Raw genomic sequence first — 24,060 nt, 5'->3', positions numbered from 1 at the left:
ACTTAATGCGATCATTAACCACAAAACACCACTTCGTATTAATTATTTAGATCATTCAATGAAGAAAGCAACTGTCCCGTTCCCGCCTCCCGCCAAAAAGCCTTTTTTTTTCTTTTAATTTTGACCTGGTTTCCGTAACGTCAGGCGATTTCTTTTTTTTAATAGGGGTTTTTGTTTAGACAGACAACTTTTAAGTTTCATATGCAATGGATCCAAAATACTTTTCTAAGATGCCACTTTAACAAATAACATCTACTATATATATATATATCCTAGACTCAAAGTAAAAGAAAATACTTTGTCTGATTTAAAGATATGATTATGAATTACCGCTAATTACTGCGCATTATCTTATTTCATATTATTAGTCTGAATTGTAATGAATCAAATACCATTTTAATTAAATATCTTATTTTATTTATTAATTCTGGTAGAAATTTAAAGGGTCGAAAACTATTTGAAACCAGGACAAAAATAAAAAAGAATAAAAAAAGTAAAAAGAAAAAAAAAACGCACGAATTGGATTGGTGGACAGACGACAGGGCTGCCAGATGTACGATTTAAATCGTACTCGTACGATTTTTTGGCATTTCTACTCATGTACGATCGCAAGACTACGATCGTACGGAAAGTGTACGATTTTTCTGTACCTGGCAACATTTCGTAATGAAACAAATGTGATCCTCCGGCAGCTTTAATTTTTTTAACGCTGCAGGCATTTTTTAATCACAAGTGCAGAAGAAATTAGAAAATATATGATTTAGATGACCCCATTCTATCGGAACTGGACTGTCTTGAACCTACCAATGCTGTTTCCAGTAATTACAGTAAAAAGTACCGACGTTACTGCCACTCATGATACTGGTTCCAAGAATAATAAAACCCGAGGACATGCAAGTGATGCAGGCTATAGATGACGAATAGCGGAGTTTTCCGAATAAAAAAAAAGAAAATTAACCTCAGAAAATTAGTATAAGTCTAATAAATAGTTTTATTGCATTATTTATCTGATTCTTAACGAATTATTCTCATTTTTAATAAAAACTTTGAACTTTTAAGTTGTACTATCTTTTCATTTCAAAATCTCCTTGGAATACGATTTTTTTGTAGTTGACGTACGATCATGCCTTTTTTTCATCTGGCAGCCCTGACAGACGACGACATATAAATTCAATTCAATTCGTTTTGCGATTGCGTCGAGGTGGTTTGTGCGTTTGTTTATTCGTATTATTTTACGTTAGGCTTACCTACATAGGGATATTTATTGTTTTAATGTGGACTTTGCGTCCCTTTTACTTTACGAATTATAATATTTATGACCTCATTTTGGGTTTTGTAACGGGTGCGTACAAGCAAGTGTTGTGAGGATCTATTTTTGTTACCGGACGTTATTGACTGGACGAAACGCCTTGTTTAGGATTTCGGGACTAGGAACTGGTTTTTGGGTTGAAAATTTCATGATGGCGTGTTAAGCGAGGGTCGGGACACCTCAGGCGGGATGTCGGCGGCCGCGACGCCGACGGCGGAGGCGCCGGCGCCCTCGAGTGCGCTGGCGACCCTAGACGAGCGGGACGCGGAGCCTCGCACCCCTATGAAGCGGCTCGGCTCCACCAGAAAGCTTGCAGCATTCAACAGTAAGTTTCATTCAACTTTTAGTCATGAACGCAGGAATTCATGGTCAATGTTCTCCTAATTGTTATGATGAAAAAAAATAAAAAAAATGATACCTACATACTCACAGTCACTGATCAAGATAGTAATTAAATTTTAATTTATTTTGTAAAAATAGTTTTGGTTCTGATTAATTGGTTATTGAAACATTATACAGCAATTTGCACTGGTAAGACCTTCAAAAAGGTAAACACAAAGTTTTAAAATGTACTTAATTGGTAGGAAAGAGCATAGGTAATAATTTAATGTAACTAAACCTATACTCATGTTCCTGACTAATCGTAAATAATACATTAAGTAAACTATAATTATTGTATAGAATCATATGTACATGACTAACATTACCTACTGGTTTGGCTTGTTTTTTATCTTGCAGTTTGAACATTGTTAGGTAGGTATAATTTTAACTATCATAAACTAGATCAACCTAAAGGAATGTCCAATTTATTCTGACAAAGCAAATATATTTAAAATGAATACAAAGGGAAACTTACATCCATGAGTAATCATAACATCCATGAACAATCTTAAACTCTTCACATCACCTTTCCATCTTTTAATCACTACACAAAATTTACTATTCAAGTGCATTTAGAAGTGTTTTGCAAGAGCAAAAATTATGGGGCAAAATAGAAAATGAATAGTTAAATAAATGTTTAAAATAAACTATTTAGGTATTTTCTATTTTGCCCCATAATTTTTGCTTTTGCAAAACATTTCAAAATGTAATCAGAACAAGAATATTTTAAAAGAATGCATTAATTCTTACTTTTCCCAAACAACATGAATATAATTTCTGAATTAAGTTACATCCAATTGAAATTTTAAATATAAAATTTTAGAGCAAGAACAACCAACCTATCCACCTGAATCTACCCTCTAGCCTCTATCTATATATCTGAATATTAATAGGTATAAGTATAACAGATCCAAACAGCCACCTGTAGTGTTAGTTAACAAAACAACAATACATTATGTAGCACCTCCATTATGAGAACACATTCAACTTACAGTTGTTGCTTATGACAAAATCTCTTTTGTATTGCATGTTTATTGTCAACAATGTTTTTGTTGATACTCCGATATGATATGACAAGATAAAGTCATACTTCATGTATGCCTCCATACATCAGACGTCTTGCTGCTCTTATCTTGGCCTCTTGTGTACATCTGCAAATTCCGTGCAACCTTGAGATGTGATTATAAAGTCTAATACAGGTTTTTGGTTGTTTTTATCAAGTAATTTGTGGTTTTTGTGCACAATGACTCGATTAAAGAAGCAATTTTCAGAACTTGGCAATGGTGAGCGTAAAAAATATTTTGTTTTATTATATATAATATGTAGTTATTAAAATTACATAAAACAGTTCTTGCATTTGGTTCGTAAAATATTACACCTTAAGATAATATTTAACTGTTTCTTATTCATTTCGATAGTACTCCTTTGCTCAACAGCTGAATTTTTTGTAATGTCTACTGGCAATAGGTTCACTCCCTATTACATGGAACTTAAACATAGCTGGTGAGGAATGAGTGTACTATATACTGCCTACCCCTATGGGGATACAGGCGTGATGCTATGTTACGTCTACTAGCGACCATAGCTATAGCCGATGCGAACGAACATCGAAACAAATATCGTCTTAACACAGATTTGGCTAATACTTTTCCTTTTTTTTCCTTTGCGCGTCTGATGATCGACTACTACTACGCATTTAATGAGTTCAATGTAGTTGTATTCAGTGCTGAAAAGGAACACGCGTTTAAACCCCGGACCTACTCTGAAGGCGGCACACCAAGAAACTAGTATTACAACGCTCGGAGCCGCATACTTAAACTGCGCTGTTTCTAATCTGCTTTTGTGCCGAAGTCTTAACGGCATAGTGTAAGGAATAATCTACACAACGGCGAAACATTTCTAGTCTCATCTCAATCGCTGTTAAGTACATTGTGGTGAAATCGGAACTCTTCCTGCTTCTTATCACCACTTCTTCTATGCGAGTCGATGGCGATCGGAACTAAATTTTTTTGCAATCTGTACTGGCAATAGGTTCATCCCCTATTACATGAAACTTAAACATAGCTTTTTTTTTTGACGTGACTTATTGTAGATTTGCCGCAGATGGCATTAACTACTTGGCCGTACAAATGGGGAGCGCTGAAGGCTCGCACCCGGAACCTTAAACATAGCACACACACTGAATCTTAAGATCGTCCCGAGAAATCGTGTAAAAAAGCTGCGCCTGAAAGTTAGTTTCCTAAAGTCGGAGTTTAGGCGGCGTGCATACCGACTTATGTTAAAATATTATGGTGCACTAGATCTCATAAACAATCCAATTGATTTGCGGTGGTACCTACAATAATTGTCGTAGTGAATAATTCCATGCAAACCACGTTTGTCGATCAGGTACGATCATTAGCTGATTCATAAAACACGCGTGATTACTTCAAGGATATGTATTGGAAGGGGGCATTATGCACCTTTGATCTTTAAGTTGGTATACTTTTGTTCTGTTTATGTTGAATTTTTCCTTGTCCTTTAATGGACGACAGTTTTGCCTGTCTTTGTAATGTGTAAATTCCAATTTTGTTTTTATATGGGATAATACAAATTTTATAAAAAGTTGCCTTGTTCAATGTTGAATGAATATTGCCAATGCACTAATTTGCTTTTCAGAGACTAAACAAAAGCCTATACAAATACACATGGAGTAGATGCCTGAATCGATGCTAGGGTCTTCTGCAGACCAGACACGCGTACTTTATGTTCGATTTTAAACGGGTGTTTAGGGTTTATGATATATCTCGGTATCAGAATATGAAATAATTGAGCTTTGCGAAATGGTTTAGAGTTGATTGTAGCAAAGGTTTCGATAGCGAGTCTCCAGTAATGGTCGGTTCGTTTCGGCCCTCTGGAAATAAAATGAACGCTATCTCCGCCAAAGATAGAGTAATATTACGATGTTTTTGTCTACCTGAATAACAGTGAAAGTTAGCGATAGAATGTACTTGTGATATAAGACATTAATGTGTATTTAGTGCTCGTTCACGTCGTGTTCCGCACGTCTCGCCTTATTGACTTATGAACTTTGATTGACTCGCAATTTTCTCTTCGTTGTTGTTAAAAAGAAACAACTCATAGGAAATATTTGTAGTAGAGTAGAAAGTGTTGTTGCAGATTTTTTATTGTAACGTGCGTGAGCAGTTATGATGTATTTATGAGTTATGAATTCTTGATTAGTTTGATGTCATTTCAACTTTCGGAAGGCGAAAAAAGACCAAGCCGAAAATGAACCACGCTCACTCTGAAGGGAATTCCAGTGTCGTCATCATCATCTCCCTATGTTATGCCGGTTTCACGGGGTCCGCTTACTTAACCTGAAGATTCGACAGGTCCGATTTTTTACAGAAGCGATTACTTGTCTGATCATCATCGAAATATGTCTTATCTTGGATATTACAGAGTTAATGCTGTGAAACATAGACAAACAAACCACGACAGACTGATAATCTGCCGTTTGAGGCTTTGCATATCGCAATAGGGGCTTACCTACGTAATTTTATGCATAAAAGTTATGTTGACAAGACAAGTTCAGTCTTTCTTATATAAAAGCCTTCATCACAAATTTAAGAGCCACGCTCTTGTCGGTGAAGCATTCTCCATTCTTGTCTCATCATCAGCCCATTAACGTCCCCACTGCTGGGGCACGGGCCTTCCCTATGGATGGATAGGGAGATCGGGCCTTAAACCACCACGCGGGCCCAGTGCGGATTGGTGGTTATTAACGACTGCTAATGCAGCCGGGACCAACGGCTTAACGTGCCTTCCGAAGCACGGAGGAGCTCGAGATGAAAACTTTTTTTTTTTGTGGTCACCCATCCTATGACCGGCCTCTGCGAAAGTTGCTTTACTTCAACAATCGCAGACCGAGCGCGTTTACCGCTGCGCCACCGAGCTCCTCCCATTCTTGTCTATCAAAGACTAATTCCTTCATTCAATTTCACCTCCTTATAAGACACGACGTTCGCCTTCTCTTAAATCTGTTCCATGTAAGCTCTTCTTGGTCTTCCCCTTCCTCTCTTTCTTTGTAGCTTCCCTTCTATGATGTTTTTTAAATTAAGTGTTCAATCATCTTGCCTCTTATGTCCTCAATAACTCTTAATATTTGCCTCTTTTCCCTTACTCTTACTAGCACTTCCTCATTAGTAACTCTTTTAGTCCAACTTATTCTTTCCATACTCCTTCAACACCACATTTCAAAGACCTCCATAAAAGCCTTAAATACATTTAATTGCGGAGTTATATATATGAAGATCTTGTAACTTTAAAACGCGATTTATTTATATTGGAACATTTGCCTGCTTTCATATCAAACTGAACAGTTTCGGGAATCGTTGTTTAAAAGATGGGGCCGCGAAATATCGCATCATCGCAACGCTTACGTTATAGAAACCGCAGGGCCGCGGCCGACGAATGTTTGCATGAGGCGTGATGCTTACCATCTGCCGTCTGTTTACAACGACGCCCACAGGTTCGACTCCTGTGTACTGCAATACCGATTGATCGGGCAATAGTAGTACCAGATTTTTGAAATTGGAAAGTTTTGAGTAGTAATTTTTAATTTCTTCTATCGTGTGGGTTGTGAGGTGGATTACAACCTCAACAGCCCTGGTGTCAGGGTTATTATTGAACCGCCAAAGGCCCCTGACATGCTCACTTAGGTACATCAGTAAGTAGTAACCGGGGCCAACGGCTTAACGTGCCTTCCCAAGCACGGATCATCTTACTTTCGGATAATCAGGTGGTCAGCCTGTAATGTCCTAACCAAACTAGGGATCACAAAGTGATTTTTGTGATATGTCCCCACCGGGATTCGGATCGTGAGCCCAATGCTCAACCACTGGACCACAGAGGCCGTTAATTAAATTTGTAATAATAAAAATATATTCTCTTCTTTTAATCCCTTTGAAGTAGTTGTGCTTGTCGCCACAACAATAGTTCAACCCCTTGCAAAATGTTTCGCTCGGTGAAACATGTATAACCCTCAAAGATTAATTATTCAGATCCTTTCCAGGAATATAGTCACTCCTGGCTAGTACATCCCGTATCCATTGCAACACTGTCGGAAACGCTAACCGCACTGGCCACTTTCACATAAATAACTAATCGTTATAGGTATTTTCCGATTGACTACACTTCTAAGGTTCCTACGATTGAAAATGGAACATTTTATAGCTTTATTTTGTTTTTTTTTAGTTATGGATAGTGTTTTACGTGTGAATACTGTATAGTATATGGTTACTGATTCTTTACATTACTTTATCCGACCCAGCCGTCAGTCACTCAAACAAATCTCTTCCCAGTCAATATGGATGGAGACACATTACCCAAATTACTGTAAGTTCCACCGGCCTACAGACAATTGCACGCTTCCTCTGAGCTGGTGGGAGTGGTGGAGTAATGAGTAAATGATGTAATGCAGCACCGCACACAGACTGCGATGGTCATTGGCGACTTCCTCTGCGCCCACGCTTTCCATACACTCACCAAGAATTCCAAACAGTTCCTTGATTCCCCGGAAAAGGGAGAATATAATCGTCTATAACAAATCGCTAGTACACTTATCTCCCTGACTCACTCGCTAGTCCAATGGACGACGGAAAGTATCGTGTGGAAAACCCCATTTCCAAGAAGAGTCTGTTGTGTAGTACGTCGGACTTGAACCCTCCTGGGTTAGTAATAGTATTATATTTATATATAGTTTATATATATATATAGTTTAGATTCCACGGGAAACGGCTATAAATATAATGATGATGAGTACGAAATTCTTCAGATCGTAAATATAAGTATGTTGAAATGTCGTTCCGGGCGTCTCAGGATAGGTAGAATCCGCAATCCAAGATTTCATTGCGTTTATGTTATGATGAACACCAAGCGGTGACCAATTGAATTGTGAATACTATTTTATTTTTACAACCCGTGTTCAAATAAAGCAAATGGGTCAAAACAAGAGGGACCGTGAGGAAGCGGAAAGAAAACCGGGTTAAACTTAATTAAAGAGACATGAAATCATTTTAAGAGAACTGGCGTGCCGTCGAATTGTTTGCCATGCGTTACACTGATACGAAAGCCCTCACTTGTACAAATTCTCTACCAGTATCCAAACTGTAAATCTAAAAACCTTATATAAAAGCAACACTGTTCCTAACACGATCGTGTTCGGCTTTATTTTGGTCGAAAGGTCACTGATTGAAACGTATTACTTCAGATATGAAATATGATTTATCTTCGCATCGCCAGAATCTTGGCTAAGAATAATCTAGTTTACGAGTGTGTACTATACGAGGATATGATTTTACAATTATGAGGTAAGCTGGATAGATAGCTACTTCCTTCCACTATCTGAGTAGTTTGATCGTTAAGTTTTGCCATTAACGGAAAGTTAAAACTGAAAAATATACACGTCTCATATCTTTTATTCCTCAACAATAAAACTACCAGTTATTATTTATTTAATTATGCTATACTTACGATCATCTTCAATCGAACTTCTTACTTAGAATGTTTACAAAAATCATCCACCTGTGACCACAAGACTACGGGCAGAAGTGATAAACCACAATAAAATTCTCTTCCATTTACCTTCCTTAAAATTATGATTCACTGGAGTTGAAACTGTATACATATTAAACTGGTGTGGCGCGATATGTCTTACACTTGTTGCACTAATTTTACGCGACATAATGAATTCAGTATTATACATGTGGACCCCAAATGTTAGCTAATTTCGGTCATGTCGCGACACAGACGAGATCATTTTTATAGGTTTTCTCCACACTACATGTATTTTTTACAGACTGTGACTGCTTCTACCAATGTAACCCAAAAAGGAATTGGACCGATCTTTATGACGCTGCTCTTATTAATTGCTCGACGGCTTTTGCAGATAGCGAAGTGAGCTTTCAAAATGTGTAAACTGTAAGAAACTTCTTGGAATTGGTTCAATAAGTAAGCATAATATTTGGCTTAGCGTTGTGAAGTGGACCTTTACAAAAGATTTCTGTCGTAACGATACGACATTGTCTAGACTTGTCCTTTGTGAATGCACAAGTTGAAATCATTACCTACCTGAAGAATTATGTGTTAATCTACAAAAGTCCTAGACGAATTGTAATCGTTCTCAATGACAGTTTAAGAAGAAATATCAAAAATGAGTCGGAGGTGGCGAATATATAAGAAGTCTCAAATGTTGAAATCTTGAAACTTCTTATATATTACGTTTACGTCTATCTGACGATAGCACTTCTCGCATTATCCCAGCCTATTTTGGACCTATGACGGAACGACAGGCATTCAAAGCGAGAGCCTTTGACTCAACATCGACAGAGCGCCATTACACTATAATGTCTCATTGAAACCCTACATGTGGTGCCGCAATTCAGTGCTAAGGAGGACGATTCATTCATTTTTCTAATTGTCCGGCAGCCATTCGACTCAAAAGTGAATATTCATGGCGTTTAAACAATAGTGTTCGCTTTAGAGCCCGCCGGGCCAATAATAACTGAGTAATTGTTGCTATTAGTATTGCATTTTGTTACTCGTTTGAGGTTATAGATGGCTGCAATATAACTTCTTTAGTCTCAGTTATTGTGCTAACCTTGGGGCGTCAATTGAATTATAACTAAGGTGTTTACTGGAGGTAGTTTCGTGTAAATCTCTTCTAATTGTTACGCAAATTGATATGGTTAGCGTTTTCCTCGTTTTTGGCTACTATGCTTCATTACTAATTCAACCCAGTTATGCCTGAGAGTCTGAGACTTATGTCATTTCTGTATTGCATCATAGTTCAGATTTTTAATTTTAGTTTTTAGAGGATCTATGGAGGAGCTATACATGGACATTCCCATCTTCCACCATATGCAACCTGGTCCTCAGGTTCCATCACCCCAAGATCAGCTAAAAAAAACAACGAACAAAAATATTGCGTATAATATAATCATTATTTAACCTGAGGTAGTTTGGAAGGTGGCACAAATTCTTAACTTACAAAGACCTGGGCTGGATGGCTAGTATGGAAGAAATGAATACCTCTATGGGTGCAAGATTACATTGAAAATAACGGCATCTCACTACTGTCGTGTTATGTCAAAGTAGTATACAATAGCGGCTAAGAATTTCTCAAATCAACCAGGTTTTGGAATTTGTTTCTCACGAAAGTGACAATGAATCACGCTTCTTGAGGAAAAGCCTACTCTTTGTTGAATACCTCCGGGTTACCATTTCTCGTCACGATTGGATCAGTTTCGCTTTGAAAATAATTGCGCAGATTGTGTGAAATCTGTGTGTATTGACTATTTTCCCGAGATTGAATCTCTTCTATGTATTTATATGGAGCCTATTTTACCCGACTGCGGCGAAGCGAAAAGGAGGGTTATTGACATTTACTAGTTCGTCTGATAGCTTGCGTTAAGTTGCGTCAAATCCCTATTTCAGTAGTAACTTCCAGTCACTTAGTAAGCACGGCAACCGAATTATATCGAGAGCTTCGACCAATAGACTCAGTGAATCTTATCTACTCTGTTAAATGACGTACGGTCATTGGTTGAAGCCCGCGGTACAATACGTATTGTAGCGAGGGTTTGCAGACCGAGGATTTGGGTGCAGATATCGTGCAGACCCCGCTGGTGGTGGTATCTGAAAAATAAGCAGCGTGTTAGTACTTTTCAACAACATTTTTGTCTCTGACGATTTATAAGTAGTGTCCTGTTACACAAAGGAAACCTAGAAGTAAGAAGGGAGTGCTGTATTCTGAGTTAGTAATAAAATAACGTCATAAACCCGCCCGTGTTTGGTTAAAGCTGGGTAATCTCAGTCCCTGAGTGTGCGTAGATTCAAGATCGCGAGACAACCAACGTAATGACATTCCAAACCGGGCCTATTAAGACATTACTCCACATACAAAATCTAGAATTATCTGTACCAAATATTATAGGGACATTCCTGAGTTTGTTCAGAATGCCATGACCGAATTTCTGGTCACGAGATTTCGCCAATGACCGTTAATTTGCGTATTTTCAATCACTAAGTACTTAATTGCCAATTGGTCACTGTCTGCCAATTTAATTGATGAAGTTTCAATTTACTTTCTGATCTATAACTGCACCCAGAAATTGAAGGTCCGTGCTCTTTTGGGATTGTTTCAAGCTGCTTTTCACTATTATCACAGCCGAAAATCGTTTATTGCTGGGTATAGGTCTCCCCCAATGCACCGCAATGACCGATTATATCATGCTTAAATACATTGTATCACATGAACATAGAAGTATTGTATACGATGAGTTGGCTGTTGTATCCACATTTTAATGCATCTATGTTTTTGTGCCCTGCGTGCTTGAACACCTGCTCGCAGGAGAATCTGATGAGCGCTGCAGATAGCGCCAAACTTGTTGCCAAGTTTTGGGCCGATACTGTTTAGTTTGCCATCGACACAATATGAAGAGAGAATGCGCAAATACTAAAAGCGGCTGTAAATTATCTGCTAACAACTCCAATGGGAATAAAGGACGTGTTTTTATCAATTTGTGCTCTGAAAATTACCTTTCCCGGAAAATCAGTCATTCGTGTCAATATAACCGTTGATCGTTAGTAAGATTTGTACAATGGCGACTAATTAACAATCTTTGAGCCTCGAGTAAGAGTCTCTAATTAATCCAGACTAGTAATGAATGGGATAACTGACGCTATCCGAGAAAATATTGTTATTTTTAACGATTTCATTTTAATGATTTCCGCGATAAAACTATCCTATGTTCTTCCCTGGCTTTTATAGTATCTCCCATACAAAATTTTATCTAACAGATAGACAAAGCTACTTTCGCATTTATAATATTAGTATCGATGTGCTAATGTGGTGATATTGGGACAATGAATGCCAACCGATTCCCTTCCCAAGTAGGTGCAGGATGGCGCGAGGATAGCGCGGCCGCGTGATTCAGTCGCGGGCGCCGGCTATTTATAGCGCATGCGCACAGCCCCCACGCACCACCAAGTTCACTGACAATGGAAGAGCTTTGCTTTCTCTACAACTATAATAGAAAAGGCTGCATCTATCAACAATGTACACATATAATGTTATTAGCAAATTTCTTTAATGTGCGAACTGCCAGCTGACACTCAAACGACACTTTAGTCTTGTAGTTGCGTTCGCGCAATATCGTCAACCGCTAAATTGGCAGTTATTACGCAGCGTCAAATTAGCTCTAAAGTGACAGTTATGAAGCTAACGATTCATATTATAACGACTGTCTTCTAGCTGCCATCTTCATCATTGACCTGGGTTCACTACTGGATCTCGAAACAGGACGGCACTTTCCTTTGATTACATGTCGAGTACAGACAATTTAAAACCTTTATTTATAGCCTCAGTGACTTACTGGCTGTCTACCTCAAAATTGCAGGAAAAATAGGGTGTGTGGCCCCATGTGTGACGCTCCCTTTCCCGTCTAATTAACTAATAACGATCCCTTCGGTTCCAGCGTGACACGCCATCATTTTTATTATGTGTATTAAAAACCGAACACGATATACCCATTTACGTGCATACTGCAGTTGTTTGTTTTCCTCTTTATCAACCTATTTTTGTTCTACGGGTCATTGGACGCTATTTGAGTTTTATCGTCCACATAATGAGGAAAAAACCCACAACTCTTCTAGTATCCACGGCGGTAACTCTACATGTAATACGTTTTCGAACGAGTGTGACTACATCAATTCTTCTCGCCATTTGTTTAGTTGTCAGTTGGCCCAGATTCCTCGCGTTTTTTATGCAGCAATCTGTTGTGGGGCATAGCCACTGGCTAAATAACCAATTTAATATCAATACCGTATGCTTTTATTTGTTTATAATTGGTCCGGCGCAGTAAATTGTCTGTAAGTACCTGCGTACATACACATCGGCGCCTCGACGCAAACCTGTTGGCGTGCCTACAAAATACCGCCTTAATACAAATTTATCGAGCCACGGTCGCGAGTTGCTACAATTTAATATACCATAATTCAGCGTGAACTGCGTTTTGATTGTGTTATGGTTGTATCAATAAATCCTTGTCTAATCACATGGTATATGTCGGGTATTTGTTATTCGTTATCTGCGTAAGATCATTTGATTAGATATCTTCATTAATGCTTTGTTGGAACGGGGCTTCCTTTCTCGAAGGCTCCCTCTTTCCCAAACTTAATATTCGTTCGGCGGCGATGCTATTTTTAGCGCGTCAATCGTCTGGAGGACAGTAATGTCGCTTATACACGCGTCCTTTTACGGAATGCGAATGGTTTTGCGATTGATTTTCCTTTTATTGCTTGTAAACATACCGGACAGTTTCCGCGAACGGGGTTCTTCATCGAATCCGCGATACAAAACAAAACCAATTGCTATTCATGTACAGTCGAGCATGAATGCTAAGCATGTGTTCGCATAAGATGGCACGACAAAGGCGAAAGCTTCACTTTTCCCAGCGTAACGTGGATATGGACGCAACATGGTAATGATTTTATACGAGCCACAGGCTAGGGACATACCTACAAGGTGAACTATCCTAACTTGGCAGAGTATGCGACGTAATGTAAATTCAATGCATATGAAATACCCCAGAGCATTGCAGGAATAAACCGTCTATCCAACAGCGAATACATCAAAGCATTCGTTCTTAATTCTGCATGCATTCAAATGGATTGTAATTTTGCATAATGTCATAGAATTTGCAAGTATTTGCAGGATCTGAAGGCAGACACCCGTGACGTTATGGCGTACTCATCCATGATTACGTCCGGTAAAGGCTAACTTTCACTTCGTCTCGAAACGGACCGTGAAGATATAAGTATCTTTGTCTGTATGCGATTTTTTGTAAAGGGAGGCCGTAGTGCGTCGCCGCAGGAACAATGGTCGCGGGCGCGCGGCTTCCGGCGGAGCGCGCCGCGTGCAACCTAATGAGGGCCAACCCTCGCTACTCGCGCTTCGCTAAATTATGCTTCTCAAGAAACCACGTCTCACACGATCTCACGACATTGTAAATAACACGTCTATAACGACTCGGCGGAATATATAAACTCAGAGTGGTCAATTTGCTGTACTTAAACTATTTTTGGTGTCGTTTTCTTTATCAGCCTCGTTAAGCTTCACGGACGCGTACCCGTATGTTCTTTGTGTCCGCACACCTGCGGGGCTGCGCCCGCGTCCCTACGCCTTATTTATTCTGTTTTTTTTCATGACTTTTTATATCAATCCCCGTATCGGCAATAACGAAACACCTGCGCCGATTTCTTAACCGGTCGGGTTTGCATACTTGTTGTGATTTGCTCGCTACAGTTTAATTGTTATAAGGTTGGTTGCGACTGTTGCGAGAGACGATGCCGCGTGTTAGCGACCGGTTCGCTCCTCTCCCCTCGCCCGGTGTCCGAGGGGGTATCGCAGCCAATAACACTCGCTACCGAGCACAGTGTACAGCCTGCACACAATATATCAGCTGTGCTCTGTAAGGGCCATTAACTGCGGTCGTTGCAATACTTAAGCATGCGGAAAAGCTAATACCAGGTTTTAGCCGACTAGAAATGTTCTATGCAATATCTCGCGCTCGGATTTTATGTACAATAATTTCGCAAATATATATTTTGTGGTCGGAAGGTATGTAAATGGATCTGAACTACGAAATTATGCGTCTGTAGAGTCAAGCCTCCGTCTAGTTCATTTGGTGCGCGGTGGAGCGCAGATTAATATTATAATTCAGTTTGCAGTTCTAAACCTGGAGTTTCCAAGTAAAGGGCAAAGGTGAAACGTGATGAAATGTCAGGGGTTCATACTGTAACTCTGTTACACAGTCTATTGATAGCGCTGCGAGTTGCGACCGAGCGTGCTGCGTCGCCTCGCGGTAATTAAAACGTATGGGCGTATAGCTGTTAATTAGAAGTGTTGTTTATTGACTAATTACAGCGTTTTCTTCCATAAGCGGCAGGTTTTTTTGCATTAATAAACTCAAACCATATACTCACTGAAAAGCTTAGATTCAAAACAAACATGAAGCAAAGTTTACATGTAATCCCCGGTGATGGAAGCAACGAGTGCTCTTATTGTTCTTCTAAGCATTATTTTGAATTCACCCTAACATTTGAATGGATGTGTGATGAAAAATAAATAAAAATAATATTCAATGTCGACAAAGCGAATGTCGTGGGGGTGCTTACAAAGGCGCACGTAAGCAACCCCTCGGAAGGACCTTATATCGAAACCGTCTACTTATGACGCGAGTGAGAGCTATATGTACAAGTAGAGCTCGCATACATTATCGACTGAAACAAATCGTTTTACGTTTCGCTACCGTCGCCAGTCTCAACGATTTTAACAGCTGTTACCTATGTGATTAACGATACCTCCCCCACCACCCTGCATGGTAATTTCTAGTCAGTGATATCGCTAACTTATTGATATGGAGCGGGTGACAAAGGGTTGAATAGAAAGCTTGAAAGTTTAATAGTTTTCAATTAGGCCTTGAATATTTAATGTTTATGGCAGTGTAATCGTATTGTGGGTTTGTACGTCGTACGAATCGAGTGGTGGCGGGGGAGAGTGTCGCGCGGGGTGGGGCCGGGAGGGGGGTGCGATCCCGCGGAGGCTGCGCGGCGGCGCCACCGCCGGCAGTGCACGGGGGAGCGCCGCCCCGACATGTTCCACTGCATCGTGCAGCCGCGACACGACTGGGGGCCGCCGGACCTCGACGATGCCTTCCCCGGTACGATCCCACCGACATCACAATAACACCGCTCCGTCACTCCACCTACCCGTCTTTACTCGCACGTCAAACCGTTATGATCTATTAATGGCACCCAAACTCGCGTTAAATGCCAATAACTAATTATAACTGTTCACGTGAAACAGTATCGAGCTTTTTGTGTGAAGATGCCTGGGAAAAGCGCCGGTTCGGTGAATGGGAACCTCGTAAAACCGTTCTGATGGTTTGTTATTGTGTATTGTGCAGCAAGCGATGCGAAGCTGGGTAACAGTTCGATTCGAATAATAGTCGTAGTTGCGAGCTTGATCGCAGGTAGCGGTGCAAGTTGCAGCCGCGGGCGCGTCGCGCGCTGCACAGCCGACTACAGATGTCACGGCCCGTGCTTCCCGCGGGTATTTATTATGCAAATGGACCCGGCTTGTGGTAGCCTTTGAAACTAATTCGATCACAACTCTCAATAGACCCCGCTTTTGTAACGCAATAATGGACACCCAACACTACCATAATCCTTCCACGTTTAAAAGCCAACTGTATGATGTAACATCCTTTTAACTAATTGCGAATAGTGTTTAAACACACAGTGGCTACTGTCGTGGGCCTTGAACTATCAAAAATAGAGCCAATGTTTTGTGTTGTCGTTACGCACATGTTTACGAACACTCGAGATCTGATCACTCACTCGTGGCCACACATGTGCCTCGTTTTCGGCAACGATGTGTGCTTCACAGACACATTACGGGAAGAGTCAATCCTTTGGACTCGCTGCTGCGTCGGTTCGTCATCGTCTGATTCACAGGGAGAATAAAACGGAAAGCAGTCGACAACAAATACACTTGTACGCTCATTACGTTGTCACTGCGATCAAACCACATTAGATTTGCGAGCGATGCATCCGATGCTGCGTGCGTCTGTCTGCTCCCTCGTCACATCATAAATCAACGCTATTTTCTCGAGGGTTCATTTTTTGTGGGAATGCAATGGACCGCGTCCATTGAACTTCCGTCGTAGCACTCTTACTTTTCCGCCATAAATTTTATTTGGACAAAGGCAGTTTTAAATTGAATAACGATGTTATTAAACTGTAATTGGAAACCGAAACGACGGAATGAATCATCGTTTCTCGGTCTGTAAGCGTCTTTCAATACATACTGTCACAACGTTAGGTCCGGGTAATTGATGAGAATATCAATTTCTCCGGCCTGTTTGGGGTTTTATGACAGGAAATGTATTACGTAAATAGCTTTTGCTTCTTTTGGATAAGCGTTTAGAGGATAAACTCCTGTTATCGAACCACTCCTTTTTGTTGCCACATGACAACATGAGAGGCTTTAATTTACTTTCACTCCTTTCGATTATTTATAGTATTCAACTACTTACTTACTTCGGTACTTTTCATAAATATCGGTTGACTTTCATAAATTATTATACTTACCTATATCGCTCTCATTCTTGTTAACTTATCGTTGTCAACGTATATTATCGAAATTCTCTTAACTTAAAAATCGTAAAAGGTTATCCCATACGAGATATCCCGGTTCCCATAAAACATAAACATGATATGAAAGCGATTACATGGTGTCTAGACTAACTATGTCTTGGTAATGTTGGGTACCATAAGTTATCTATTAGATTCCTCTCTTTATGTTTCTCTTTTAAATACAGCAATCCGTTCAAACTAAGAAATTCTCCAACGTACTAGGTCGTTTGTGTTCTTTGAAATGGAAATACGGGTCAAGTTACATGAAAATACATAATTTACCTATCTAAAGCGTCTGAAACCTTGACCGTACGTAAAACACGGTTACAGACTTACAAGGTAGTATTATACGTCCTTGCATGAACTCGCGCTCATAAGCTCCTTTCTGATGTTAATAATATAACACTAATGTTTAAGTATTTACGGTGAAATGCGGGTACCATTTACGTCATCATGCGACTGCACCTCTGACTACCCCAATTGGGAATATAGTCGTGATGTCTTAACGTCGGGGAAAAAACATTTGAATAAGGTCTTCCCGGGACTTCGTCCTCGTGGACTTTGGTTATCGCGTCGCGCGCGGTTAACGGATGATTTCCGGACTAAAAACTATCATAATGTTCTTCCCTGATTCTCAAAATATCCACATGAAATGTATTCTAAATCTGTTCAGTGGTGGAAGTACTGTTTTTTTTGACTTGACTTATTGTAGATTTGTCGCAGATGGCTCTCACCCGGAACAAAATTTAAGAGAACAGGCCTAAAGGGTGCCTAGTTGGGCGCGAACCTCGGCTCGAGCCATCATCTGAGATCATTATATTTGAAAGAATTAATCGACTCTACTGGGTCGATACCGATAAGCGATGAATGAGGGAAATCGTCGACCACGCCGGCATGGTCGGTATCGGGGTCCTGAAGTGTTTGTTGTCGCGAACTGATTGGCCGCCTCTATGGCTAGAGTAATCGGGTCACAATACGGGATATTTTCCTGTACCGTCCCTAAGCGGGATATATTCCGAATCCGCAACCATAGAATAAGGAATAATACTACGCTGCAACTACGATTTGGGTGTTGCATGGCAGAATCGAAAAAACGTTTTGATGCTAATTGGAGCCATTGGGAAATGGTTGGCAGGCCTAGGTCAATGTGCAGCTCTTCATTGTGAAGGAACCACGGGTCTCCCGTGGCTTTTCGCATGAAACTATTTTGTATCACCTGTTTGGCGATGGATAACAGAGGGACTCGCTTGTGCGAAAACGACTCCTGCGTAGGTCAGAATCGGACGGTTGCAGGTCGTGTAGATTTACACCTTATTCCTAAGGGATAATTTATTACCCTTGTTTAGAAGACAGTCAAGACTGCTCATTACAAACGCGGCGCAATCATGCACACATTTGATATAGGCCTGGAACGTTAGACTTGTAACTAAGACTACGCTGAGATATTTGACTTGTACTATGCTAGCACTCTGGCAGCTCCAAGAGTATGATTAGCCGTCGACACTTAGATTTTTTAAAATCTTTAAGATTATAACGTCCCGTTTCCATTGCAGATATTCGCATGCAGCTGGCGGAGCAGACGCGAGTGCTGGAGGCTCGCGCGGAGGCAGCGGCGGGCGTGGCCGGCGAGCTAGGCGACTACTGCCGGCGGCGCGCCGACCTCGAGCACGAGTACTCGCGCGCACTCGACAAGCTCGCACGCGCTGCACTAGCGAGACACCGCGATCATAAACACAAGTAAGTCTCTGGCTGGTGGATGATAAGCTCATTATATCAGCAAACGAGCTTGGCGACTGTGAAGAGTTCCTTTCGTCCTTCTGGGCATCGAAGAACCTTACCCTCCACAAGCTCGCCCGCGCTGCCTTAGCGAGACACCACGATCACAAACATAAATAAGTTTCTGGGTGGTGGATGATCAGATGATTATATCAGCGGCAGGCGAGCTAGGCGAAGAGTTCCTTTCGTCCTTCTAGGCATCGCAGAACCTTACCTGTTCGTATCGGTAGCGAGACACCGGAATTATAAGCACAAATCGTTGCCTTATAATGAGAACCAAATAGGTGCCTTTTTGAAAAAATATTTTTTCAATAAAACCTTGATTTCTATCAATTAATTTCAATTTGATTGAAACTAGCGTGTGTAGCGTGAACAAAAATTACATCCGAATGTTATTATTCAAAAAGACCCTTACAAGGTTTTCACTATAAGGCGATAAAATACAATTTGAAAAGATGATGGATGGTAAGATTTTAGTCAACAGACCTGAGTGAAGATTTCTTTCCTTCAGACACGGAATAGATTCAGCGCATGGGACAAGCTCGCCGTTAAATGTTATTGAACTATCAATACCTAAGTAAATTACGAATAATAAAAACATCATTCTCAACAGACGCGAGCAGTGGTCGTTGACGGGCGCGTTCGCGTGTTGGCAAGCCGCGTTAGATAACACACGCGCGTTGTCGCGCGATCATGCGGCATTAGCTGACCTGTATGCGGGCCCGCTGGCAGCTCGGTTACAACGCGCCGCTGACGACGCGTTGCGCCTGCACCGCAAGTGCAAAGATATTGGTGAGTTATGTTTGTATTGCTGTGTTGTTGGCAAGTTAGGGTGTTAACAGACCAATCGATCGATCGTTGATCAACAACATCGATCAACGTCAATCGAAGTTGATCGATGGAAACCAAGTAGCCGCTTCTTTTAAAAAATCGCATTCGACCCATAGGTCATGATCGGACGGATACAGGTCGTGTAGATTTTCTCCTTATTTCAAAGGGATAATTTACTGCGTTTGTTTAGGAGACAGTAAAGACGGCCCATTACAAACGCTGCGCGATCACGCACACATTTGATATGGGCCCGGAACGTTAGACAGACGTATATCTAAAAACAAACCAAGCAGCCGTATTTTTGAAAAATCACACTCTTATATGATTTTCATCAACAAAACTTCTATTGGTTTCTATTAATTGTCAATCCAGGTAAAGATTGAGACTACAAATTTCGGCCTGGATTAATACTAGCTTGTCTATCGCGAGGTTATGTTAACAAAAATCGCAACTGAATGTGATTTGACAATAATGCGCTTACGTGGTATTCAGTACAAGATGATCATGTATGAGATGCATGGTGACGTGTGGTGTGCAGTGTCGGAGCGGCACGAGGAGCTGGGCGCGGCGTTGGCGGAGGCGGGCGGCGCCGCCAAGGCGCACGCCGCCGCTGCAGCCGACTGGCGCGCCGCCGCCGGCAAGCTGCGTCAGGCGCGCGACTCGAGGGACAAGCTGGCGCAGGCCGACCCCACCCGCCACAAGAAGCTTAAAGCGCTCGACAAGGAGCTCGAAAAGGTAACACATATCTGTGTATCTTACACACAGACAAACAGACACGTATCGAGATGGATCGCGAGACAATTTGCAATGGTGATAAACATCTGGACACATTGTATTATAAGATGTTATTATGTCATTGACAGCTGTTGTGCCTTCGAACAATAAATATATATTTATTTTTTTAAATTTCATACACTCCGTCATTTCGGAATTAAGGTGAACGCTCACCTATGCGCGCCGCAGGAGCCGCGCAACGAAATCATGGAATGTTGCGGCAAAGTGCGGGTCGAACAGCGCGGATAGTTGCGCGACGTTGCGTACGATTTCATAGATTTATAAAATGCGATGACTTCAGCGCGTGCGGCTCCTGTTGCGTCTAGGTGCGCGTTCACCTTAAGTCCGAAATGACGGAGTGTATGAAATCAAAAATAGAAATATATATTTCATGTTCGAAGGAACAACAGTTGTCAATGACATAATAACATCTTATAATACAATGTGTCCAGATGCTTATCATCTCAGATATGTTAACCAAGTAAAGGCCAACTAAGGGATTAGATCCTTTTCAACCTGAGATAACTTATACAACTGTGGGACTTTTAGTGTTCTTCTCTTTACAGCTTTATTGAGACAAAACAGAATAAATAAACTTTTTTATTAGTATATTTAGTAGTATATTTAAGAGTATGAGTATGTAGAATATTTAAGCCACAAAAATAAACTTTGTCTATGTGTATTTAGATACAGAATCTTGCGAATCAATTTAAGGGTTGGACGGAAGCATCCGTTATGTAATTAGTGTTAGTTTACCAGCTATTGCGTTGGCGTAAGGACGAGTTCCAAACGGGTTTCAAGTAGTTGGACGCTGGATATAACAAGCAACTGATGATGTGGTTCTGTAGCAAGGAGATTTTATATCGCGCAGAATCGCGTGTTGTTTTCAAACAATGTTGCGCAACAAATAGCAGTGAGGTCAGGCAGATGGGTGACCATTTCTTTTTTCCAGTATAAAAATACTACCACGTATAGAACGGTAACGTTTCGTTCATCAGCCGAGCAAGCAGGCAATGCAATAAGTTACTACATTACCAACCTGAATTTGACATAATATTTAGTATATTAAATCAAATCAAATATACTTTATTGCACACAACATACAAAACAAATTTACACAAATGGATGATAGATACAGTACAATCTGGCGGCCTTATTGCTAAGCATTTATTACAATTTGGTGCGGGACAGTGCAACATCTCTATATTCTGTCTTTCTTTCGTACAAAATGTTGTGTTTGTGTAGCGTCGCGCGCGGCACAGTGCGGCCCGTGCGCGGGCGCTGCGGGCGCGGGCCGACTACGTGCTGAGCCTCGAGGCCGCCAACGCCACGCTGCAGCGGTACTACCTCGACGACATCGCCGAGATTATGCTGGTGAGAACTCCTATAACTTAGAAACAAAGCTTAGTGTTTGTAGGTAGGGGCCATATTGGTCCTGGTGAGGACCGATCACATTAGATCGCCATCGTGGTGAAAGGATCGGCCAGTCTGCGTTACCGACTAAACCGTCCGCAGACTGTTACCAGGGTGCGCCGGGCGCGAGAAAACTTCAATGCGCCGCTCGGGGAGGCTCCTTCCTTGACACAATACATCTAAAAAAAGTCCCCGATTCCTGCAGACACCTAATTTTATTTAAGTTATACTCGTCATTTTCTTATTCGCCGAAAAGGATAGGGACGGATGATTGACTACTGTTAACTTTAAAATGGGTGAGTAACCCGGGCGAATAAAATAGGCATCTCGCTGGTATGTAATCCGTATGACATGCTGTCTACGTAACTCTGTCGGGTTATTGGCCGATGTAAAATTTTTAGACGGTTGTTTTAGATTTCTGCTTAAAATTTACACGTATTCCATAAATTTTATGCCTGTCGATTACCCGTCCCTTTCCTTCTCGGCGGATAAGAAAATGACAGGTATAACTTAAAATAAAATTGTCTGTCTAAAACTGTCTAAAGGTGTCTGCAGGAATCAACATCAATGTCGACAAATGTCAAATGGCAATATTTATTTAGATGAAACGCATCAATGCTGTAGTACTCAACAGTTGTGAAAGAAAACATATATGTTTTATTTCTTTCTTTCTAATAAAAAATATTGTTGTCGAATGTAAAAGTATCTTAAATTTTTTTCGTCACGGACAAGGTTGAGCTACTGGCTGATTATGATTTTCATATACTACATAAAATTCATATATGCTCTTTATTTTATGATGGCACACATTTACTGCTGGGTCGGAAGTTAACAATCCGTTGGGGTTTTCTTTTATTCTCATCTCACTACAGGGTAATAATCCCTTTCACCTGCCTATTTTAGGTTTTTATTTTTTCAAATGGTCAAGTGTGCACGACGCCTCTTGCAATTTGTCACGTGTGTCACCTTGTTTGTGCTTCCAGCATCCGGGGTTACCCAATGCCGGATGCCCGATACTGGATGTTAATCCAGCCTAAAACCGGTACAGACTAGACGTTAGTGATGTGTGTTATGAAACGCATGGTATAAGAAAACCAGCGGGCTTAGCACCGTAAACACGCGACTCTTTCTCGCCGCGACAGAGATCATCTGTCTCTTTCTGAGCAGTACTGTGAGAGAGTGACGGGGGACGTATGTCGAGGCGAGAAACGGTGCTAAAGTCCGCTGGTCTACTTAAACCATGATGAAACGCAGCGTGTTGGGGATCCGTTTGGTAACGTGTGGACTGCCGGCAGTGCATGGAGGTGGGGTTCGAGGCGGTGGTGGGGCGCGCGGCGCGCACGGCGGGCGCGGCGGAGGCGGCGCGCGCGGCGGCGGGCGCGGCGGCGGCGGGCGCGCTGCTGGCGGCCGCCGACGCGCTGGACGCGCTGGCCGACCGCCAGCGGCTCGTGTGCGTGCACGCCACGGCCTTCTCGCCGCCGCGCCCGCTGCCCTACCGCGGCCCGCCGCCCGCCGACCAGGACGCCGACATGCGGGAGCTGCTCGACGGCGCCTGCGACGACGCCGACGAGGTACGTCTCGCTCGTTCGATCGCCTTGCCGAACTTCATGTGACATCACGACTCGGGGTCGCTATCTTTTCTGCTTACGCACACGATAGAAGCAAATCGATATTCGATTCCCTCCAAATTGAATCGGCTTCGTACACTAATATCCGTACCCGCTTCGATCGCGGAAGATGATGGAAGCCTGTATTTGATTACCGATGCGAGTAATATATACGCGCGATGAATACGAATAGATGTATAGTTAGTTTCAATCATTTAACACCTTAATTATGTAATAAATAACCGAGACTATCGCACGATGGATTTCCGCGTAAATTAAGGAGTAATATTCATCCCACTTTTAAAAATTTTCCAGGCGGCGAATGCAGTAACAGCAGACTTGGCGCAGCGTCTTCAGCAGCTGGAGGCGGGCGCGAGGCAGCTGCGTGCCGAGTGCCGCGAGAGTGCTAAGACGCTCGACGCGGCTGAGGCGGAGCTTGTTAGACAGGTGCTCTTTTTACTCTTTAGAGAAAAAAAAAATGACTAGCTGATCAACCAACGCACTGCCAAAATCCACTTTTGTAGTCACGGACACAGTCCAAAAACATACGTAGTCGCGTATACACCTATTGCCACAAGTACCTAACCCCACCGGTTTATGTTAGACTAACGCGATAGGTGCTAAGCCGTATCGCCGTCTATAATGGTCGAGCCAACTGTGTAAGAGTTTTTTATTCACACCTAGTGTTGTATTGAAGTGAAGATTAGGTAGTTTATTACTCATATA

The 24,060-nt window shown here is 41.5% G+C and overlaps 1 protein-coding gene across 1 annotated transcript in view; it reads left to right on the top strand.

Moving 5' to 3' along the window:
• The first annotated feature begins 1,151 nt into the window (after window positions 1-1,151).
• Window positions 1,152-24,060, top strand: part of LOC126373088 (rho GTPase-activating protein 4-like) — a 30,912-nt gene continuing 8,003 nt past the window's right edge. Inside the window, exons 1-7 of the mRNA XM_050019079.1 lie at window positions 1,152-1,634; window positions 18,487-18,670; window positions 19,323-19,501; window positions 20,079-20,275; window positions 21,560-21,688; window positions 23,023-23,298; window positions 23,650-23,781. Coding sequence (XP_049875036.1) covers window positions 1,499-1,634; window positions 18,487-18,670; window positions 19,323-19,501; window positions 20,079-20,275; window positions 21,560-21,688; window positions 23,023-23,298; window positions 23,650-23,781 — 1,233 coding nt within the window. The 5' untranslated portion in view covers window positions 1,152-1,498. The remainder of the gene's footprint in view (window positions 1,635-18,486; window positions 18,671-19,322; window positions 19,502-20,078; window positions 20,276-21,559; window positions 21,689-23,022; window positions 23,299-23,649; window positions 23,782-24,060) is intronic.

The sequence above is a fragment of the Pectinophora gossypiella genome, chromosome 15 (assembly GCF_024362695.1).
Source record: "Pectinophora gossypiella chromosome 15, ilPecGoss1.1, whole genome shotgun sequence".
Taxonomy (NCBI): domain Eukaryota; kingdom Metazoa; phylum Arthropoda; class Insecta; order Lepidoptera; family Gelechiidae; genus Pectinophora; species Pectinophora gossypiella.
Note: the sequence above shows the minus strand (reverse complement) of the source record. Positions and strands in the feature narration are given on the sequence as shown.